Genomic DNA, 19,056 nt, shown 5'->3' with positions numbered 1-19,056 from the left:
TTCGTTTATTGACCCACATGACTCATCCAGATAATCAGCACCCTCCTGATCACGTACGTGCTGTTTGAGTATAACCTGTTGGAAAAAAAAGGGTTTCACAAAGGATGAATGACACAGAGAAGAAAGTGTTGCACTCCAAAACTTTCAAGGCTTGTATAAATTTCTTTTAGACAAATACTTCTACCCTCCCAATAACAATTGGCGATTACAACAGGTATGCGAAATATTGCCTCCAGGATACAATGAAAGCCCTGCAACGAAAACTGAATTCAAGGTTTGTACCCCTTGATTCAATCAAGAACACACAAAGAGATTTCTGATTTCTGATGATGCTTTTGAAATAGAGAAAACAGATTGATTTTTCTTATATGTTAAACGAAACTGGGAGAAGCTATTTATAAAGGGTTTTGCACCTGTTGGGAATAGGTTTTTATTCTTATTCGCCAACAGGTTTCTATTCACGAAACGTCAGGTTCCTTCATCAACAGACATCAATGGTGTCTTTTGGATTCGAAATTTTCGAACAAGCTTTTATCGGCCAAATAAAACCTTCAGTTCAAAAAATTCTTCCGGGGGCGTTGCCCCTTGAAACCCCCACCAGGGGCGGTCTCCCCTGGACCCCCACGACCTGACCTGTCAGGTCGACCACAGCCTGGGGGGCGATGCCCCCCAGGACCCCCCTTTGATTAGCGGCGTTGAAAATATTCCAACATAACCTTGCCCAGATCACCTAATATGCCTTCCGCACGAATGAGGGGTGACATAGGAATCTAAACTCATAAAAAAAAGAACTTGATATGGGAAAGCTTATCATCAAATCCATCCAATATTGACTAGAAGTCAAATATTTTAGACCGATGTCTTCTTTCCCTCTAGTAAAAGTGGTTTAACTCCAAACAGGACACACCGGTGGGACTCAAACCCACAATCGCCTGATTAGAAGTCAGATGCCTTGTCCATTAGGCCACGGGTGCTAGGTTGGAATCCAACTCGGCAGTTTCCCGCCAAGATATCTCATCCGTCGGCACAGGATTATCAGGGCCAAATGGAGTAACCCATGGGAAGATGATACACAACGGCAGAACGTTTTTGTATTCAATGTCCAGTCCCAGAATGAATTTTGCTTCCAGACTGCAAAGTGTCTATAGAATTAGGTCTTTATTACAGTACATTAAATGGCCAGAAAAAGTGACGGCTTTGTTTTCAGCGAGAATCCAACCTTCCACAGACATCCACCATTTCTTGGCCTGCTAGTTGATCGAATCCGCAATTGTTTCGTGAAAATGATTATTAGCGCATCGCTTTTGAAAATTTTACCTGTTTTTACTTATTATCACCAGAGACGCTACTTTTTTCAGCAAAAGAAAAGAAAAGAAAAAGGAAGGCTACGTTTGTATTATCCAAAAATAGAAAGGGTTTAATCGTCAACTTACTCAATCATTTTTATCCTTCCTTACTGTTTCGATATAAATTTTCCTAAATAATTTTTTTGGTCGGAGAAAATAAAATCACAGAGAAGAAAAAGGGGAAAAAAAAGAAAAAAACCGTCTCTCCCCTCTCATAGGTTCAGTTTGGCTCATAAATTAGGTTCTCTTTTTCATTAGATCTTGTCTCTGAAATCATCAAATCTCAAATCTGTACTCTTAGATCTTCTCTTATTTAATCTCACCATCACTGAATTTTGATTTCTTTTAAGGTCAGGGATTCTCCTTTTTCTCTCCTCTTGACTGTTCGTTTATGACGGTGGTGTTTTTGATTTATTAATTAGTCTTGATTTTGATGGCTAAATAAGTTGGTTTTATTTATTTAATTAGTTTTTGTTAACCTAGCTAGGGTTTATGTTCAATTATGATTGTTTATTTTTTTAAATTATCTTTTGAAGTGTTTGGTACTGATTTCTGGTCGAGAATTCAAAGATCTGATTTTTGTTTTGCATGATTACAGAAGTTGATTTTGATTCTGATGTGTTAATTATGAGGTTTGTTTTGATGATTTTCACAGGTTGTGGAGGATAACATGTCCCAGTACGACGATATGGACTACATGGGGGATGATTATGAAATGGCTGATGTAGAAGACGACATGGACGAAGAATTCCACGGTAGAGGTTTGGGTGATTCCGACTCTGATGAGGATGAGGATGACCAATTGGTTTGTCTTTTTAACTCACTCTCTATTTTTCTTGAATTTACTGCATTGGCTTTAATTACTTGATATATGATTTTATTCTGATTCTATGCAGACTAATAAAATAACGGATACTTCCGCTGCCCAAGCAAGGAAAGGAAAAGATATCCAGGGAATTCCTTGGGAGAGGTTAAGCATTACTCGAGAGAAGTACAGACAAACTAGATTAGAACAGTACAAAAATTATGAGAATATCCCGAATTCAGGAGAGGGTTGTGAAAAGGTAAGTTTGTTATTTTTCTTCTTCCCTGCGTGGCTATAAAAAGCCAGCAATGCTAGCATAAATGGTGATAGCTATTTCCATTTGCTGTTGTTTAGGAATGCAAACCCACAGAGAAAGATGCAAGGTATTATGAGTTCCGGCGTAATACAAGATCTGTAAAATCAACAATTCTTCATTTTCAGGTCAGCAAATTTTCAACTGTACATATTAAGGTGTTATCTATAGTATTGTATTGTATGTGAAGTTTTCAAAACTCTCTTTATAGATTACCACTCTTTCTGCTTTCCTTGAGTTAAACTTTCAATTTCGTAAATGCCAAGGACACTTGAGTAATAGGATTTAATTAATTGCGTTAATCACTTAATTGCTTAATCGTGAATTTGTTGGATGCTTAAAAATGATTTGCATCTCTGATTAAGCATTAAGCTGCATCATATTGTGTGACTCCTTATCTCGTGCAATACTGAAATTACATAGTGAAGGTGAATCCAAAAATTGTAAATCCTATGTACCATTATAAATTATAAATTGATGGCCCGTTCCTTCAGGAAGTTTAAGAAATGAATGCAATATGCTATAAATTATGAATTGATGGCCCGTTCCTTGCAACCTAATTGAATGATATCCCGAAATGGTAAAAGCTTGGTGATTCAAATGGATTAAAGGTAGTTTGTAGAAAAGATAATAGGAAGCGGTCATGTTTGGCTAACAGATGCAGGAGCTTTAAGAAATGAACGCAAATAGTAGAAGATTGTAGATTGACGGCCTGGCCCTTGCAACCTAATTGAAGGAGATCTCGAATTGGTAAAAGCTTGGTGTTTCAAAATTTGTGAAAGATAGTAGGAAGGGAACATGTTTGGCTAACTTGTATACCAAGCAGCTGTTCTTGTTCTCGAAGTCTGGAGCTTTAGCTGCTCCTGAGATCTCTGTTTATTTGGATAAAGTGTAGAACAAATACAAATGCGATGAAAAAAAATTTATATAGAATGGTTTGGTGAGCTGTTAGGTGTCAGGAGTGGTTTTCTGATTTTAGTTAATAGAATGGTTTTTTGTTTTTTGTTGATAGAGATGTATTCTACGAGATCTTTTCATTTTTATTTGTGATTTGTGATACTTTCCTTAGATCCACACTTCTGTTTTACATTATCTTTATCTCGAGTATAAGTGTTGCCCTAGGTTGGCTTTCTTAAAACACTGCTGAATCGGTAGACGTGCATGTGGCATGGAGAAAAACGATTTACGGCCTTCAAAGTTTCTACCCATATTTATGTACACTGAGGTTATGCTTGGCAGGCTAACACTCTGTAAAATTTAAAAATTGGGTCAGTGTTATTGATCTCCGTCACCAAATACTTCTCTTTCAGTGCTTAAATCAAGTTTTTTTCCTCATCTTAGTCCTCTCGATCTTGAATGATTATTATACAGCGTGCAAGGCGAGCTCCTCAATTGCAACATTTGAGCAGTAAAATATTATTAATAGATGTTTGAGTTGAGGTCAAACCATTACTTAGCCATGGACTGAGACTTGCTGCTGAATTTTTGAGTTGGCTTTACGCTACATGATTAGGACTGGTTGCAGATAGATATGGGGCCCTTCCATTTTCATGTGGTTTACTGACGCTTGTGGTAGCCATATGTGGGCGACTCTTCTAAATGCTAATAAATAACAATCTTCTTTTGGTCTTCAATAAAATTGCCACTTCTCTGTTAGTTACTGGGATCATTTCACCATCATATCCGGGGAGGCAATAATTTTTTTTGCTCTTTTTCAGCACTTGCAGCTAAATTGTGAATGTTGTGCAACTAACTTTTGTAACCTGACTGGTACATGCAGTTAAGGAATTTGGTCTGGGCTACATCGAAGCACGATGTTTACCTTATGTCAAACTTTCAAGTTATTCATTGGTCTTCCTTAACTCTCACTAAAACAGATGCCTTAGACGTTTCAGGACACGTGGTTCCATGCGAGGTTCATTATTTACCCTTAATTTTTTTAGTTAATTCCTGTGAACTGCCTCAAAATATCCCTTCTTGGGAAAGTGCACTTACATTTGTCCATTCTGCTACAGAAACATCCGGGAAGCTTGTTAGAAGGATTTACTCAGACCCAAGTTAGTACGTTGGCCGTAAAAGATAATTTGCTGGTGGCTGGGGGATTTCAAGGGGAACTCATATGCAAGGTAACTTCATTTATTTATTTGTTTTAATCAATATCACAAGAATAAAGCTAAACAACCTTCTTTGTTGTTTGCAGTATTTAGATAGACCAGGAGTCAGCTTTTGTTCCAGAACAACCTATGATGATAACGCGATCACTAATGCTGTTGAGATTTATGATAGTACTAGGTATGGTGGTTGTTCCACTCCACTGTTATGTGACTCTTCCCTCTTCATTTGTGCTAACTTGAGCATTTTTTTGTTTAGTGGTGCTGTTCACTTTACAGCTTCAAACAATGACTGTGGAGTTAGAGACTTTGATATGGAAAAATTCCAGCTTTCTCAGCATTTCCGATTTCCTTGGCCAGTAAATGTAAGTTGTTTGAGTTGTTCTCATCCTTTGTATCTTGATCAGGGAACGGTTTCGTAGGTTTCTTTCATTTATTTTACTTGGTTTTTGGGCTAAATTGATTCTCCACGTTTTCGTAGTTATCAAGTGCAATATTTTTTTTTATCTGGATTACTCAACATATGTTTCAGAAACACCAATTAATTTTTTTGGTGTTTAGGGCTATTGCCAACACAACTTTCGATGCAGAGCTAATATAGTGGTGACTGTTTTATCTGCTTGCAGCATACGTCATTGGGACCAGATGGCAAGCAACTTGTTATTGTTGGAGACAACCCAGAGGGTTTACTGGTGGATTCTCAAAGTGGAAAGGTTTTATTCTCTCTTCCCACTTCTTTTTTGTTTTTGTTTTTTGAATGATGATCATAAACTTCAGACTCCTGCATGGACCTGCAGCTTTTCATGATCTGGAATCGATCTACAAGAAAAAATGAATTTTAGAAGTCCCTTGTTTGTATTCCCTTATGCAGACTATTAGTGACCTTCGTGGGCACTTGGATTATTCATTTGCATCGGCATGGCACCCAGATGGTCGAACCTTCGCCACTGGAAACCAAGATAAAACTTGTCGTGTGTGGGACACCCGAAACCTTTCCAAATCGGTTTGCGTCCTTAAAGGCAACCTTGGAGCTGCTCGATCAATTCGTTTCACGTCTGATGGAAAATTTATGGCAACAGCAGAGCCTGCAGATTTTGTGCATGTGTATGATGTCTCAAATGGGTATGAGAAGCAGCAGGAAATTGACTTTTTTGGCGAAATTTCTGGAATATCTTTCAGCCCGGATACTGAATCACTCTTCATTGGCGTCTGGGATCGCACATATGGTAGCCTTCTTGAATACAGCCGGTACCATGATTATTCATATCTCGACTCTTTATTATGAAAGATGTCGCAAGTACAATGGCAAAATATTTGGCACGGGATAATCACATCTTATGTTAGCAAGTAGAGAATACTCACTTAAAGAGATGATAGGTGTATTGTTTCTTGTTTTTTCCAACGTTTTAATAATGCCAGATATTAGCATAGGGAGAAGGGTGTGTGCATCGGTAACTATTATCTACAATGATGTATAAATGGCGAGGGGGGTTATGTACAGAGAAAACTATATAAATTGGTGAGGTGAAGATTAGAACTAGAAAGGTTTGCGCAAAGAAGAAAGCAGCTCGTTTTCTTGCACTGCAGGGGAGACCATGCTGAATGGTTTAGCGTCGGCTGTTAGTGTAATATGATGTACTTTTTCTGTTGAATGTTTTGCTTGCAATTGTTCGGGTACCATATCTCATGGATGCAATAATTATGTTCCTTCTTTCCCTGTTGTTTGTTATGTAACATTTGGTACCGTAAAAGTGATGCTACCACAGTTTTATTCCATTTTTATATGTTAAGCAGATGTCTTACAAGTGTATCATGTCAAGTAATTCCGTAAAAGTATGACTAGCTGTCTTGATGGGCAATTACTTGATGTATAGAGACAATCTTGAAAATGGGGTTCTTTTTTTCATCCTCACCGTGGTTGTGTTTATTGGAAGTTCTGTGTTTGTTGGAAGTTGGAACTTCTGGAGCCTTTAGCTCCCGTTTTGCGTTAGAGTACTACTACGGTGAAAACAGAGTGGAAGGATGAACACTGAAATTGTCTCTGCAGCTGATGTAATTTGGGGCATCTGAACCTATAGTGATAAAGACTAAAACCTATTAATATTAACCTCATCGATACTTACTAAAGCTGCACAACCGTATGTTGATGAAAACAAACTTGAAGTTGCCTTGTAAAAATGAAGTTGAAAACCTTGTGCGTGCCTAATATTCTTACTGGCGAATCTCTTAACTCAAATCACAGGTCTCTCCGATCCTTTATAATTTACCATTCTATCAGTGTACTTTTTCTTACAATCGGAAGCTGAAAAATGTGAATCTGATGGGATTATGGTTTGTGACATTAATATAGGAAATGTTAGCGATTGTGTTGGTTTTTGACCATAGTAAAAACATGGTTTGGTGATTCTTCTATCCAAAAAGTCATTTTGCCTGAACAATAAGATATAAATTTTACTTTAATTTGTGGGTATCAGTCATTCCGAGCACATAACATTCCGATGGCCCTGAAATGCACCCTCTTGTTGTTTTCCATGTTAACCGAGTATATTTTTCTGATTTTGAAAACAATTGCCACGTGAGCAAATACCAAAATCTGTTATCCAAACACCATCCACTGAAAACCAATCAAAATCTTTTAACCTGCATTCTCTACCTCACAACATCATCTTCGTATGCTCTCTTCGATCTCCACTTCCCACCAAGTCTATACATTTATTTTCCATTCATTTCCTCAGAAAACCTAACTTAAAATATCAACAGCTAGAGAGAAGAAATAGTACTAATCAGAATACAATGGCTTCAGCCTTATTCTCAACTCCAGCAACCATTCAAAAGACTCCCCAGTCATTCCAAGGTCTTAGACCATTCAAACCCACTGATTCATTCTCCACCAAAATCTCCAGCGCCAGAATCTCCATCAAATCAAGGAAACCCGCATCCAGAGTTGGTGTAATCAAGTCTGAGTTGAGCCCATCTTTGGTTATCAGTTTGAGTACTGGTTTATCCTTGTTCTTGGGTAGGTTCGTTTTCTTCAACTTCCAACGTGAAAATTCTGCAAAGCAAGTACCAGAACAAAATGGTATGACTCATTTTGAAGCCGGTGACTCTAGAGCTAAAGAATACGTTAGTTTGTTGAAATCAAACGATCCAGTTGGTTTCAACATTGTTGATGTTCTTGCTTGGGGTTCTATTGGGCATATTGTAGCTTACTACATCTTAGCTACCTCCAGCAACGGTTATGACCCTAAGTTTTTTGGTTAAAAAGAAATCCAACGGTCATTTACTTATTTTGTACAGTTGGAGAAGTCCTTACTCTTATTATTGTGTTTCAAATAGTTTTCATTAATGTATTCTTCTTCGATTATGTGTTTGCCATTCTGTTTTACGTATGGGAATGTGAAGTTCTTTTTTTTTTGATCGGTAAAAACGAATAGATTAAAATGCACATAAGTCGTGTGCGAGCGAATACAACAACCAAGAGCGAAAAACCCACTGAAAAGAGACAGGAATTTCTAAGAATACAAAGAAATTTCGAAGAGAACAAAGAGATTCAACAAAAAACACAACTTATGAAACCTAATACACAATGAGCAACATGCAAATCGCAATGAGGACCACTGCCTAAAGTCATTTAAGACCTGTCAACATCTTCTATAAATAAACCATCATGGTTTTTTTCCAAATCGCTAAACATCTCTTCACGGTTAGTTTTCAAAGGTGTTCTAATCCCCAGAAAGATCAAAACTCCACAAATTTATTTGCAGATATCTTGTCAGGAGCTTTAGAATTAGGAGGCTTTTTCTTTTTAAACTTGAAAGAGAACCATTTGGAAACATACGAGTGCCTTTAGATTTTATACTCAACTTCATACAAATGGTAACTTTTCTCCAAATGGGAATGTGAAGTTGTGAGTAACTTTTCTCCAAATGGTAACTATAAAATTTGAGGTTAATGACACAAACAAACCAATTTCGAGACAATTAGTTAGAAAAAAATATAGATGAATTAAATGAAAATTGACCAATTATTACGATACAAATCCTTCCTCTATGGTTTTGAGGATAGCTAATCCCTCCAAAGAGATGTATGGAATGACGCAGTTACAATATAATAATTTCTATAAAATAATAGGCGTGGGAACAAGAAAATTTATTATTTTAAAGAGATATTATATTATCGATAATTTTTTTCTTTAATTATATTATCGATAACATAATAAATTATTATTTATAATTAAGTAATATATTATTACTTTCAGGAGTAATTCTTAATTTAATGAATTAATAATAGTTATAGATTATAAGTGCAATATAGACCAATTTTAAAGAAATTATTATATAATTGACTAATCATAGTATAAATACAAACACTCCAAATTTCAGGCACACTTTAACACTTCTTGTTGCAATACAGCGACGTGATTTTTGGTCTTTTGAGTGCACTAAAAACTATGAGGAACGAAATACAGTTTGATTTTACTTTTAAAGAAAATCAACTAATATTGAATCATATTTTGTGAAAAATTTAATATTTATGAAATTTATTTTTGTTCTTTTAGTAAAATTATTATTTTCTACATTATGAAATTTAAATGTATTATATTTTTATTATCAAATTTGTTATTTTAGCACTAAAGACCCGTGTCGGGACCAGAAAATTTTATTATTTTAGCAAAAATATTTGATTATCGAGTATTATTTTAAAAAAGTTATATTACATATTTCATAGCTGCACAACCCGTTTAGAGCAAGCATTACGATGCTCTTTTTCTTGGTTAATTTAGTGGTCACAGTGTAGCCAAGAGCAACCATTGTTTAGAGCTAAACCATGGGTGTCAGATGTGAATCAGAAATATATATTTAGAATTTGGGCCATGACAGAATTGTTTAGAAATTATTTTGAGAAACTTAGGCGTAGACCCAAAGGAAATAATATTCTCATTGTCAGGTCCACAATTAATTTTAGATACCGTGACATCGAAAATTATCCAAAGTTATTAAGAATCAATACATAACTCGTTATGCATACTATTTTTCAGGGATAACTCGTTATGCACACTATTTTTTCAGGGGTATAATTGTAAAGCAAACTTGAATATAACATATCTAAAAATCCGCGTCTTGGAATTTAACAAATTTTATATTGTTGAAAATCTTTTTTAGAGAGCTACACAACGAGTACAAACAACAATATCAAATTTTTGTTTTTCACGAAAAAGTCGGAGGTGATCATCATTTTATGGGAAAATTTCGAAAAACGACTACATATTCGTTATGCAGCCTCCAAAAAAGATGCATAACACAATATGCATACACCACAAAAGATGCATAACACGTTATGCAACTATATATTTGTTCATGCGTCTATTATTTTGGTTTATGCAGCCACTAAAACGTTGTATATGCCTGAATCCAACAGAAAAAACAGACGCATAACGAATTATGCAATTATTTTCTCAATTGCATAACAAGTTATGCATCTATAAAAGGTTATGTGGCCATTGTTTTGGTTGATTTTAGTGCGTACAGATAAAATTGATGCATAAATGCATTATGCAGCCATATTTTCTGATGCGTAACAGGTTATGCATCCATTTCCACAACTGCATAACATGTTATGCAGATATTATTGTAGGTGCATGACAAGTTATGCCGTCTTTTTTTATTGTTGATTTCGATACTAACAAATAATTTGTTGCATAACGTGTTATGCAACTATTTTCTGGACTGCAGAACAAGTTATGCAACAATTTTTGTAGATGCATAACAGGTTATGCATCTGTTCACTGCACTAAAACCTATTATGGTGCATAACTTTTGTATATGCATAAAATGTTATGCACCTTTTCAAACCCATATGTTCACTGCACCAAAGCATGTTATGTTCATTCTGTAATGCATTCCCTAAACATACATCTAATTCACATTCCCTATATGAAGATGAAGATGATTTGATAAACGGTAAACAAGTACAGACACTTTTTCAAACTCATAAAAGCTTGAAAAAAAAATGCTGCAAATTAAAATGAATGGCGTAAAACATGTACAGACACATAATCGAATTGAGGGCTTACGGAGGAAAGAAGCAATTCCAGTACCGATAGCCAAGTATACGAAGTTCAAACAAACCTTCACATAACCAAACAATTATAAATGGTAAACAAGTTAATGGTACTACTTGAATGCCCTAACCAGCAAATAATCTTGATAAAATTAACCAAATCTTTGGATTAGAAAATATTACCTTTGAAACTGCATGAACAACATGAAAACGATCAGATGCACTAAACGAGTTAATGAGTTGACCAAAGATTAACGTCATAAGAGGTTGTGCTAATCCCTTGATTTGCATTTCGTGAAAAAGTGATAAGGCTTCCTCATAGTCGTTATCTTCTACATGTCCATCGATGATTATATTCTAGTGAAACAAGTTCTTTTCAGGTATCTGGTCGAACAATTCCCGAGCTAGAAAGAAACAACCACATTTGCAGTAAACATCCATAAGAGCTATTGTAAGAACCAAACTGAACCCAATTCCATTCTCATCTATATACTTGTGAACCCAATTCCCCATTTCCAAATTTCTTTCCCTGGCACAAGATGTTAAAACATTCTGGAATGTAACCTCGTTGGGATTAATCTGTTCCACTTTCATTCTCTGGAAAAGCTAAAGGGATTGTAAGGGTTGATCAGATTGCGTATAAGCATCAACCATTGTCGCCCATGAAACCGCACTTTTCTCTGATATTTTATCAAATACTCTTTGAGTACAAACCAAACTTCCACACTTTGAGTACATATTCATCAATATATTATGAATGTAAGAATCTGATGAGAACCCAAGTTTTATTGAATGACAATGTAATTGTTTTCCCTCATTCACATCCCCACAAGATTTAAACAAAGAAGGGAACATAAAATTATCTGGAAACAAACCTCCGTAAGATGATTTGATTTCTAGGGTTTTTCCGATGATAATTTTACTCATCGGGAATTCACGGTAGAATGGAGAAGAAGAAGAAAAGGAATTGAAGATGAAGATGAAGAAGAAGAAAAGACTGAAACAAAATTTTGGAAAATATGGGTTTGTGAATAATTTTCACCCAAAAATTGGGGGCGCGCCTGAAGATTTCCGGCTGTGGTTTTCACAGTGGGAAAAATCTGAAAAATGGGTTTGTCTGTAGTTTTCACATTATATATTTAGTTAAAGAAAGTATTCGCATAAATTATTTTGAATCCGAACTTGTGTCATGGAGGAGGGCAACATAATATCCAATCATTAAGGTTGGACAGATACTCATGCCATCCAGAAATAAACTTGGAGGATAAGTAATTCAAACTTTTGAAATCTTAAAAACTCTAGTATGCCTAGTCAATTTATCGGCTGGCTTGTTACAATGTCTTCTAATGAACTTGCAATTCATTGATGACTGATTACTTAACCTAGTAATAGAATTTAAAACGACTGATTGATTCTCCCAAGCTACTTTCTGGTAGTTACCATTGACTGCCTCTGCTACTAGTTTTGCACCCATTTGAAAACATGCAAATTGAATACCCAACTCCTTTGCCCAAAGCATAACTTGCAATAATCCTTCACATTCAGCTTCCTCTGTAGCTAAATGTCCGTCTACATATTGGCACTTTATTTGAATAAAACTCCTGGCAAAATCATGTAATATTAGTTCATATTCAGAGTAAGTAGTTGAATTCATTTTTTTTATATGAAGCATCACAACATATAAAATAAAAAGGACTAGTTGGTGGACTCCAACTAGACTGAGACCCTGGAACCAGAGTATTGTAGGTGCTAAAATTATGTTTTTTCACAACTATACTAGCAGTAGTGTTATTCAAAAGTTGCATCATCCGAATGACTCCAATCGGGTCTTAATGTTATGAACATGGCACCGACATCCTGTGTTCCGTATTTCCTATGTTGTGTTAGCGATCTTAACAATCCAATTTTCATCAAGCTTGCAAAGATCATTTTCAGACCAACTTTTGATCCAATCATGTACGTATTTATTTGTACCTCCTCCCACTGCCCGTGTTTGCGTTATATTTTTTTTATTATCCTCGGAGACCATACATCATCAAAGGCACGAAGGCCAATCTTCTTTCCGTAAGTCAAATTTTTGATAAAGGTCATAAGGTTATTTTTAATATGACAGGCTATGATATTAAAGATAAGCCTGGAAACATAATTTTACGTGGACGATGTAGTATGAATAACTGTTATCTTCTTGATGTTCAGTCAAATTTATATTGTAACTTGACCAAAGTAGATTCAACTCATTTATGGCATTAACAATTTGGTTATATCAACTATAAAATGCTTGGTTAGCTCATTAACCGTGAACTTGTCATATGTGTTCCAAAAATTAATGTTAAGGTAAAAGGTGTATGTGATGCCTATCAAAAGAGTAAACAAGCAAGAGTTCCACGTAAAATTTCTCAAGAAGTAGCTACTAACACTGCTCTCGATCTTATACATATGAATATTTCTGGTCCTATCCAACAGGCTATAGGTGGAGGTAAAAGATATGCCTTAGTGATGGTTGAAGACTATACTCGGTTCACTTGGGTTGCTTTTATAAAACACAAAAATGATACTTTTGAAGAGCCTAATATTATTGTGAATAGAATCCAAAAAGAATATGATTGCAAACTTAAAAAAAGTAAGAAGCGATCGTGGTACATAATTCAAAGATACAAAAGTCTACAAATACTGTAACAAACTAGGAATCTCTCATCAAGTCTCTACTGCTATTACTCCTCAAGCAAATTGTGTTGCTGAAAGAAAGAATATGAATATTTAGGAAATGGAATGCTTCACAACAAAAACTTACCACTCACCTTCTGGGCAGAAGTTGTTTTCACAGCTTATTATCTCATAAGTAGAGTATATTTGAGATAAAAAAAAGGCCAAATACTCGATAATTGACAAAGGGGGAGATTGTTAGAGCACTGATTGGTTGAACCTGCCAAGCATTTTTATGACAAGGTTGATTGTCATATTTTAGTATCAAAATTCAAAAGTCGCTTGATTACATTACTAGAGTCAACTTCGTTAGGTTAGACTAGGAAGTCTAGAAATGTTGATACATACAAGCACTAGTGGAAAATAGCAGTTTCGCAACTGACAAAGTAAGTAATAGATACGAGTTAAATGACTTGCTTTGGCTGTCAAAGAAAGGGTCGGTGTTTGAGCGTCTTTTTCAACTATGACGTGTCTCTACAGGTCGCTAAAAATCTTATACCAACGACCGATTTTAACGGTCAATTCTTTATGACTCACTTCAATCAGTCATAGATATAAATCTTAATATATAAAAAAAAAGATTCAGATTGGCTGTCTGACCTGACTAAATCTGACTAAATCTGAAATCAAACACAAATGAGAATCAAATGAAAACCAAATTCAAATGAAACTCAAATTAGAATTCAAATGAGAATCAAATGAAACTCAAATTAGAATTCAAATGAGAATCAAATCAAAATCAAATTAAACTGGCACATAAATAATCATTCAATTTAACATTAATTGATTCATTGGTTTCAAATTACACAAAAAGGATTAAAATCTGTAGTTCTGACCAGTGTAATCGTACAATAAAGGTAACTAAGTTCTTGGATTTGGTTACGAAACGATGAACTAAAAAACTATTGATTAAACAACAAAATTATAAACTCCGATGATGATGAAGAACTTGTTCCTACTTCATAATGGTGTACCTGCACAGTAAAAGCCATGAGCTGGTTAATGTGGGGAGGTCACAATACTCAAGAAAATGCTTATAAAACAATAACCATGCCATGCACATGAGAGGATAATGATCTATAAAGCTGGGTATCCTAACCAATATGATGTCAATCTCTTTACCTGCCTCTGTCCAACATCGATACAAAGGCACAAACGTAACTAGTTCATTAATTCACGACCTTGACATATCTCGAGCACAAGATACAGAATGGGTTATGCATGGAAACCTAATGTAAGAACGGTAACAGGTATTGCAGGTAATATTGCAGAGAGGCCCCAAGATGATTAACCAAAAGAACTCATGAACTAAAATATCTCTGGAAGTATATACAAATTCTTTGATTTCAGACATTCATTAAAATGAGCCTTCAATGTAGTTATTTCAGTGGGAAAATTTATAGTAATCCTACAACTTAGCCAACCATTACAAACTTTAAGTTGAATATCACCATTATGAAACTAATCAATCAATCAAGATATTCCTCAGTACCTTGTTTGCAACCTGTATTTGAGGCTCTCCACAATCATATGCATAATACATTTGATGAGAGATGGATTATGGGCTTCAATAATAACCTCCATGGTCAGCAACATCTCCTGCCTCCTCCAGCCAATTGACAAATGAGTTCCAAAGCTTTCTCAGCATTACACACAATCTTGCTTTCCTGCACATTACACAAACTTAAGCAATCAAGTTATACTCTACACAAGTAAAACAACAAACAACAATAAAGTCTCATTTTCAGCTCAATCCCCGCCTCTTATCAATGACATACCAAAGAAACGCAAGTTTCATTCAAAAAAAAAAACTATGTACTAGCCAAAAATAGAGAATAATTGAAATTACCCTGCAATTTTTCTTAGAACTAACCGAAGATTACAAGATCTCATGGGTTACTTATACCCCTTCAGTGCCAGCAGCCTTTCCTCTCAAATGATGAACTGATCCCACACGTAACAATCGAGTACCTGCAGCAAAATTAATTTTCAAAATCAATAAAACTAACAAAACAAAGACAAGCCGACAACTTCTTATAACTCCATCAAAGCACAATTAGAGTATTGAAATCGCTCAAAACCCACCTGTGCATCGAAACAATTTGACGATTTCAATTTGGATGGTATCCATAATTAATCCTAGTAAAGAGTCCGTTAAGATAAGTCCAGGCACAACAAGTTTTTTTAGCTGCATCTTGACGGTGAATTAGTTGTATGCCTGCCAAACTGTAACATTCCATCATCCATTATAGATTTTAAAGCAGGTGAGAACCTCCCATTACTCAAGGGAGTCAAGAATTAAACAAAAAGTTTAAGAATAGGCAAAATCAACAGTAAACAAGACCAGAAAAGAGGAGAAGAAAAAAAACAACAAGTCATTGGATGGAGAATTCAAACTCACCATTGTAGAACCTCAGCAACTGGTTCCCTGCAGAATCATGGGGCCAAAATACTCCCTGAATTATCAAACAAGAAAGTTAATGAACCATCTTACATAAGAAGACTAAGAAAGCAAGAAATTAAACAAATATGGCAACTGCAATCCAACTGCACTACATGGAATAGGAGCAAACAAGTGCCATTATTCGTAATGGATTGCAACGACCAAAATGTTCAAGATCACCGTGACAATAATTTTAAGACAATTAAAACTTCATGCTTAGACCAGAATGTTCAAGATCACAGTGACAATAATTTTAAGAGAACTATGAAACTTCATGCTTAGAAATCAATATCCAATAGCTAATTGCACTGCATTTGAAAGAATGAGATGGTCAAGGGTATCTAACAAGAAAATGTAAGCGAGGAAGGCTATATCTATGAACCCGGTAGATAAGTACCAAATAATCAGAGTAAAGGCTCAAATTTAGTAACAAACACATCACTAATAAACCTATCTTTAGTAAACTCAAATCAAAATAGCCAACCATGGCATAAGAACTACCAAGCATGCCAAGCATATGAGGTCACCAGGATGGTACTACAGGACATACCACATAAACTATTAATGATTCAAAGTGGTCTATCAGATCATGTGTTCGAAAACGTAAAGAGGTATGTATTATACACAACCACATCATTAGTCAATATGTCATGAGCATTTAAACCATCAGCAATCTAAACCTTTTAACAAGAGAACTAATTAACAATGCTCGATCTAAAATAAATTAGACTGCATCGACCACCTGCAAAGCTAACCAAACATGGAAGGAATAAACAACGCATGGTCCGAGCAGTTACAAAGAAATCTTGACTATCGCCTCCTGTTGGAATTGAGTCTCCCTTAACCTTAGCCTTATCCTTTATCACTTCGGAAGACTCTACACCTGCAAGCCAATCATTCATTCATCACTACCTTCAGCTTACAAATAATATAATAGAAGTGAAATATGGTCTGAGCAGTTACAATGAACTCTTTAATGTGGACACTTACTGAAATTTGAAGGTCCCTTAACCTCAGCCATCTAATCCATAGATATTTTGTCCAACACCGAGGAAATCTCCACAAATGCAAGTAAAACACTCCATTAGCTTACAAATAAAATAATAGAAAAGATAAAAACAAAAGCAACCAAGGTTCAAGCTATTATAGTGAGTTCTTGATTACATAAGAAAGTACACGCTTGGGATTCTTTAACTTGAACCAGGACCCGTCCTGCAATTTCCAACTGAAGAAAAATTAGTTAGGAGATGATTTAAAAACATATAAAATCCTTCGATTTATAAGTCTTGCAATACTATCTACATATTAAGACAGCTTACAAGGTAAACTTAAAGTGAGAGTGCAAACTAGGAGATGCAATATGTTCGCTGGCGAAACAAACCTCAAACTTCTTTGTTAAGCTTTGGTATCCCTCACGAATGCCACTTTCGTACAAATTCGTTCTCATCAAAAAAGTAACCCCTGGAATCCACAATAATATTCAGATTCAATTATTTTTGTAATACAATCTGCACATACCCATATTATACATACAACGCATGAATACTCCACTAAAGTATTTTATAAGGCATGGATACTTACAAGAACAAAGTCTTCAACACATAGTGATATAAAGAGTAACTTCTTACGAACCAAATAAAGGAGTTTTGAAGTTGAACACTCACTTTCCTTTGTTATTGTCCCTGTGTCTGTCAAGTACAACACACCCCTGAGCACGACGTTTCAAATCTTCTCCAAAGTTTGAAGGAGCAGGAATACCACCCAAGATCTGTCAGCAAGCAAAACTCAAGATAAATACCATGGGAAACACAAGATAAACAAATGGTACACAAGATAAATCCCATGGGAAGCACCTCCCTTTAGACCATTGCAAAGTGGGGTCTCCTGTTTTGCTTAGAACAATAAGCAAAACCCACGAATGCCTTTGCAGCAGAAACAGACACTACACTATAAGTCACAATAAGCAAGGACAAAGAGATCACACATACTTGATAGTGGAAAGAAACAGACAATTCTCATCTTCTCAATTTGCTATTAATATCCACAACATCGGCGCATTTTATGGGTTTCAGTAGGAGACATTTTCCTTTACAAATCGCAAGTCATCAAACTGCACAATTATAATCAAACAAAAGCAGTACTTAACATGATTCTAAACTCATATTCATGTGTAGTAGTAATATATATAGTTATATTTGAATTGGTTTTCTTCTTTGCAAAGCAACTAAATAGTAACTTATCTTTGAAATTTAATCATACAACTCATGCGCGATACAGATGAAAAATACCCATTCGACGACATTCTTAAAACATCATAACGCACCAACTAACTAAAATTTTATATCATTCATTCAAGAACCTAGAAATCTAGAAAAGAGAATACCCATTTGTTATAAATCTTGCAAACAAAAATATCCATTTGAGATCTAACTATTTTATCAACAGCAATCTTAAAGCATTAATCATTTGACAACATACATGGAAAGATCATTAAATCAATATGTAACACCATTACCTTCATAGTTCGTACCTCCACCCTGATTTCATCTAGAGATACTCTTGCCGTTACTGCAAACACACAAAGACGAAATTTTAATGGCTGCACAAAGAGAAACCCTTGATAGAGATAATGAGAGAAACTAAAAATTGAGTACACATACCAGTACCACTATCAACTCCACCAACCTCTCTTGTTAGCACCTCGAAACCTTATGAGCAACATCAACAATATTATCAGAATCCGCCACCAATTTGACTCCTCTATTGCCTTCTGTACCTCTCAAATTCAGAAAATAAAATTAATCGAAAAAACCCTAAATCCAAAATTGAAATAGAAGGGAAAATAAAAAATAAAATAGAGCTCACCATTCGAAAGAGATGAGCATTTAGATGAAGAGGTAAGTGATCGAAGCGTTCGTGGTGCTAATTTATAGATCTGAGAGCTCGATTTACTTTTAGTGAATAAAACACGAAAAACTTGACCGGTTGGAACAAACACCCTTGCTTCAAATCATGTCTCATATCACGCCCAATTTAATACACGATATTTATATTTTCGATTTTGGGATGAATGGAGAAATAATAAGGTTGAATCTGTTCCAACAAATTTGAGATGTACAACTCGAAAAGTGAGATGAAGGATTTCAGAAGAAGAATCTATAGAAGGGTCTATTATTTTCGTTTAAATAGCATCTAAGATTTACTAATTTCTCTGTTTCCATAGGCTGGTTAGGTTAGAGATAGAGACCGAGAGCAGAAAGAGAAATAGAAAATGA

General features: G+C 35.3%; 2 protein-coding genes and 1 long non-coding RNA gene across 10 annotated transcripts; 2 read left to right on the top strand and 1 right to left on the bottom strand.

The window, feature by feature from the left end:
• The first annotated feature begins 1,488 nt into the window (after positions 1-1,488).
• LOC113302318 (uncharacterized WD repeat-containing protein C2A9.03-like) lies at positions 1,489-6,434 on the top strand. Its single transcript, XM_026551226.1, has 10 exons — positions 1,489-1,696; positions 2,002-2,151; positions 2,243-2,410; positions 2,506-2,592; positions 4,245-4,379; positions 4,480-4,590; positions 4,665-4,756; positions 4,835-4,940; positions 5,202-5,288; positions 5,447-6,434. The coding sequence occupies exons 2-10, from the start codon at positions 2,017-2,019 to the stop codon at positions 5,858-5,860; spliced, it is 1,335 nt and encodes a 444-aa protein (XP_026407011.1). The 5' UTR covers positions 1,489-1,696; positions 2,002-2,016; the 3' UTR covers positions 5,861-6,434.
• An 826-nt stretch (positions 6,435-7,260) lies between these two features.
• LOC113302317 (photosystem I reaction center subunit V, chloroplastic-like) lies at positions 7,261-7,960 on the top strand. The gene has a single exon (XM_026551225.1). The coding sequence runs from the start codon at positions 7,369-7,371 to the stop codon at positions 7,834-7,836; it is 468 nt and encodes a 155-aa protein (XP_026407010.1). The 5' UTR covers positions 7,261-7,368; the 3' UTR covers positions 7,837-7,960.
• Positions 7,961-14,088: 6,128 nt separating this feature from the next.
• On the bottom strand, positions 14,089-19,056 carry LOC113302316. 8 transcript variants are annotated; one of them, XR_003336776.1, is made up of 14 exons: positions 18,647-19,056; positions 18,442-18,551; positions 18,297-18,349; positions 17,770-17,891; positions 17,363-17,549; positions 17,163-17,242; positions 16,946-16,993; positions 16,772-16,838; positions 16,524-16,664; positions 15,740-15,794; positions 15,424-15,564; positions 15,188-15,309; positions 14,831-15,005; positions 14,089-14,312 (listed from the first exon to the last, which is right to left on the bottom strand). It is a non-coding gene; the product is annotated as an uncharacterized LOC113302316 (long non-coding RNA). The 8 variants fall into 8 exon arrangements; XR_003336775.1 differs by having other exon boundaries at positions 15,212-15,309; positions 16,946-17,006; positions 17,446-17,549; XR_003336771.1 differs by having other exon boundaries at positions 16,946-17,006; positions 18,647-19,055.

The sequence above is a fragment of the Papaver somniferum genome, chromosome 8, assembly GCF_003573695.1.
Source record: "Papaver somniferum cultivar HN1 chromosome 8, ASM357369v1, whole genome shotgun sequence".
Lineage (NCBI taxonomy): Eukaryota > Viridiplantae > Streptophyta > Magnoliopsida > Ranunculales > Papaveraceae > Papaver > Papaver somniferum.
Note: the sequence above shows the minus strand (reverse complement) of the source record. Positions and strands in the feature narration are given on the sequence as shown.

Excerpts from the sequence above, each read along its gene's own strand:
- LOC113302318 (XM_026551226.1), top strand. The coding sequence starts at position 2,017 with ATGTCCCAGTACGACGATATGGACTACATGGGGGATGATTATGAAATG. Across the intron at positions 4,591-4,664 it reads AAGGGGAACTCATATGCAAG|TATTTAGATAGACCAGGAGT; the intron begins GTAACTTCATTT and ends TGTTGTTTGCAG. Across the intron at positions 5,289-5,446 it reads TGGATTCTCAAAGTGGAAAG|ACTATTAGTGACCTTCGTGG; the intron begins GTTTTATTCTCT and ends TCCCTTATGCAG.
- LOC113302317 (XM_026551225.1), top strand. The coding sequence starts at position 7,369 with ATGGCTTCAGCCTTATTCTCAACTCCAGCAACCATTCAAAAGACTCCC.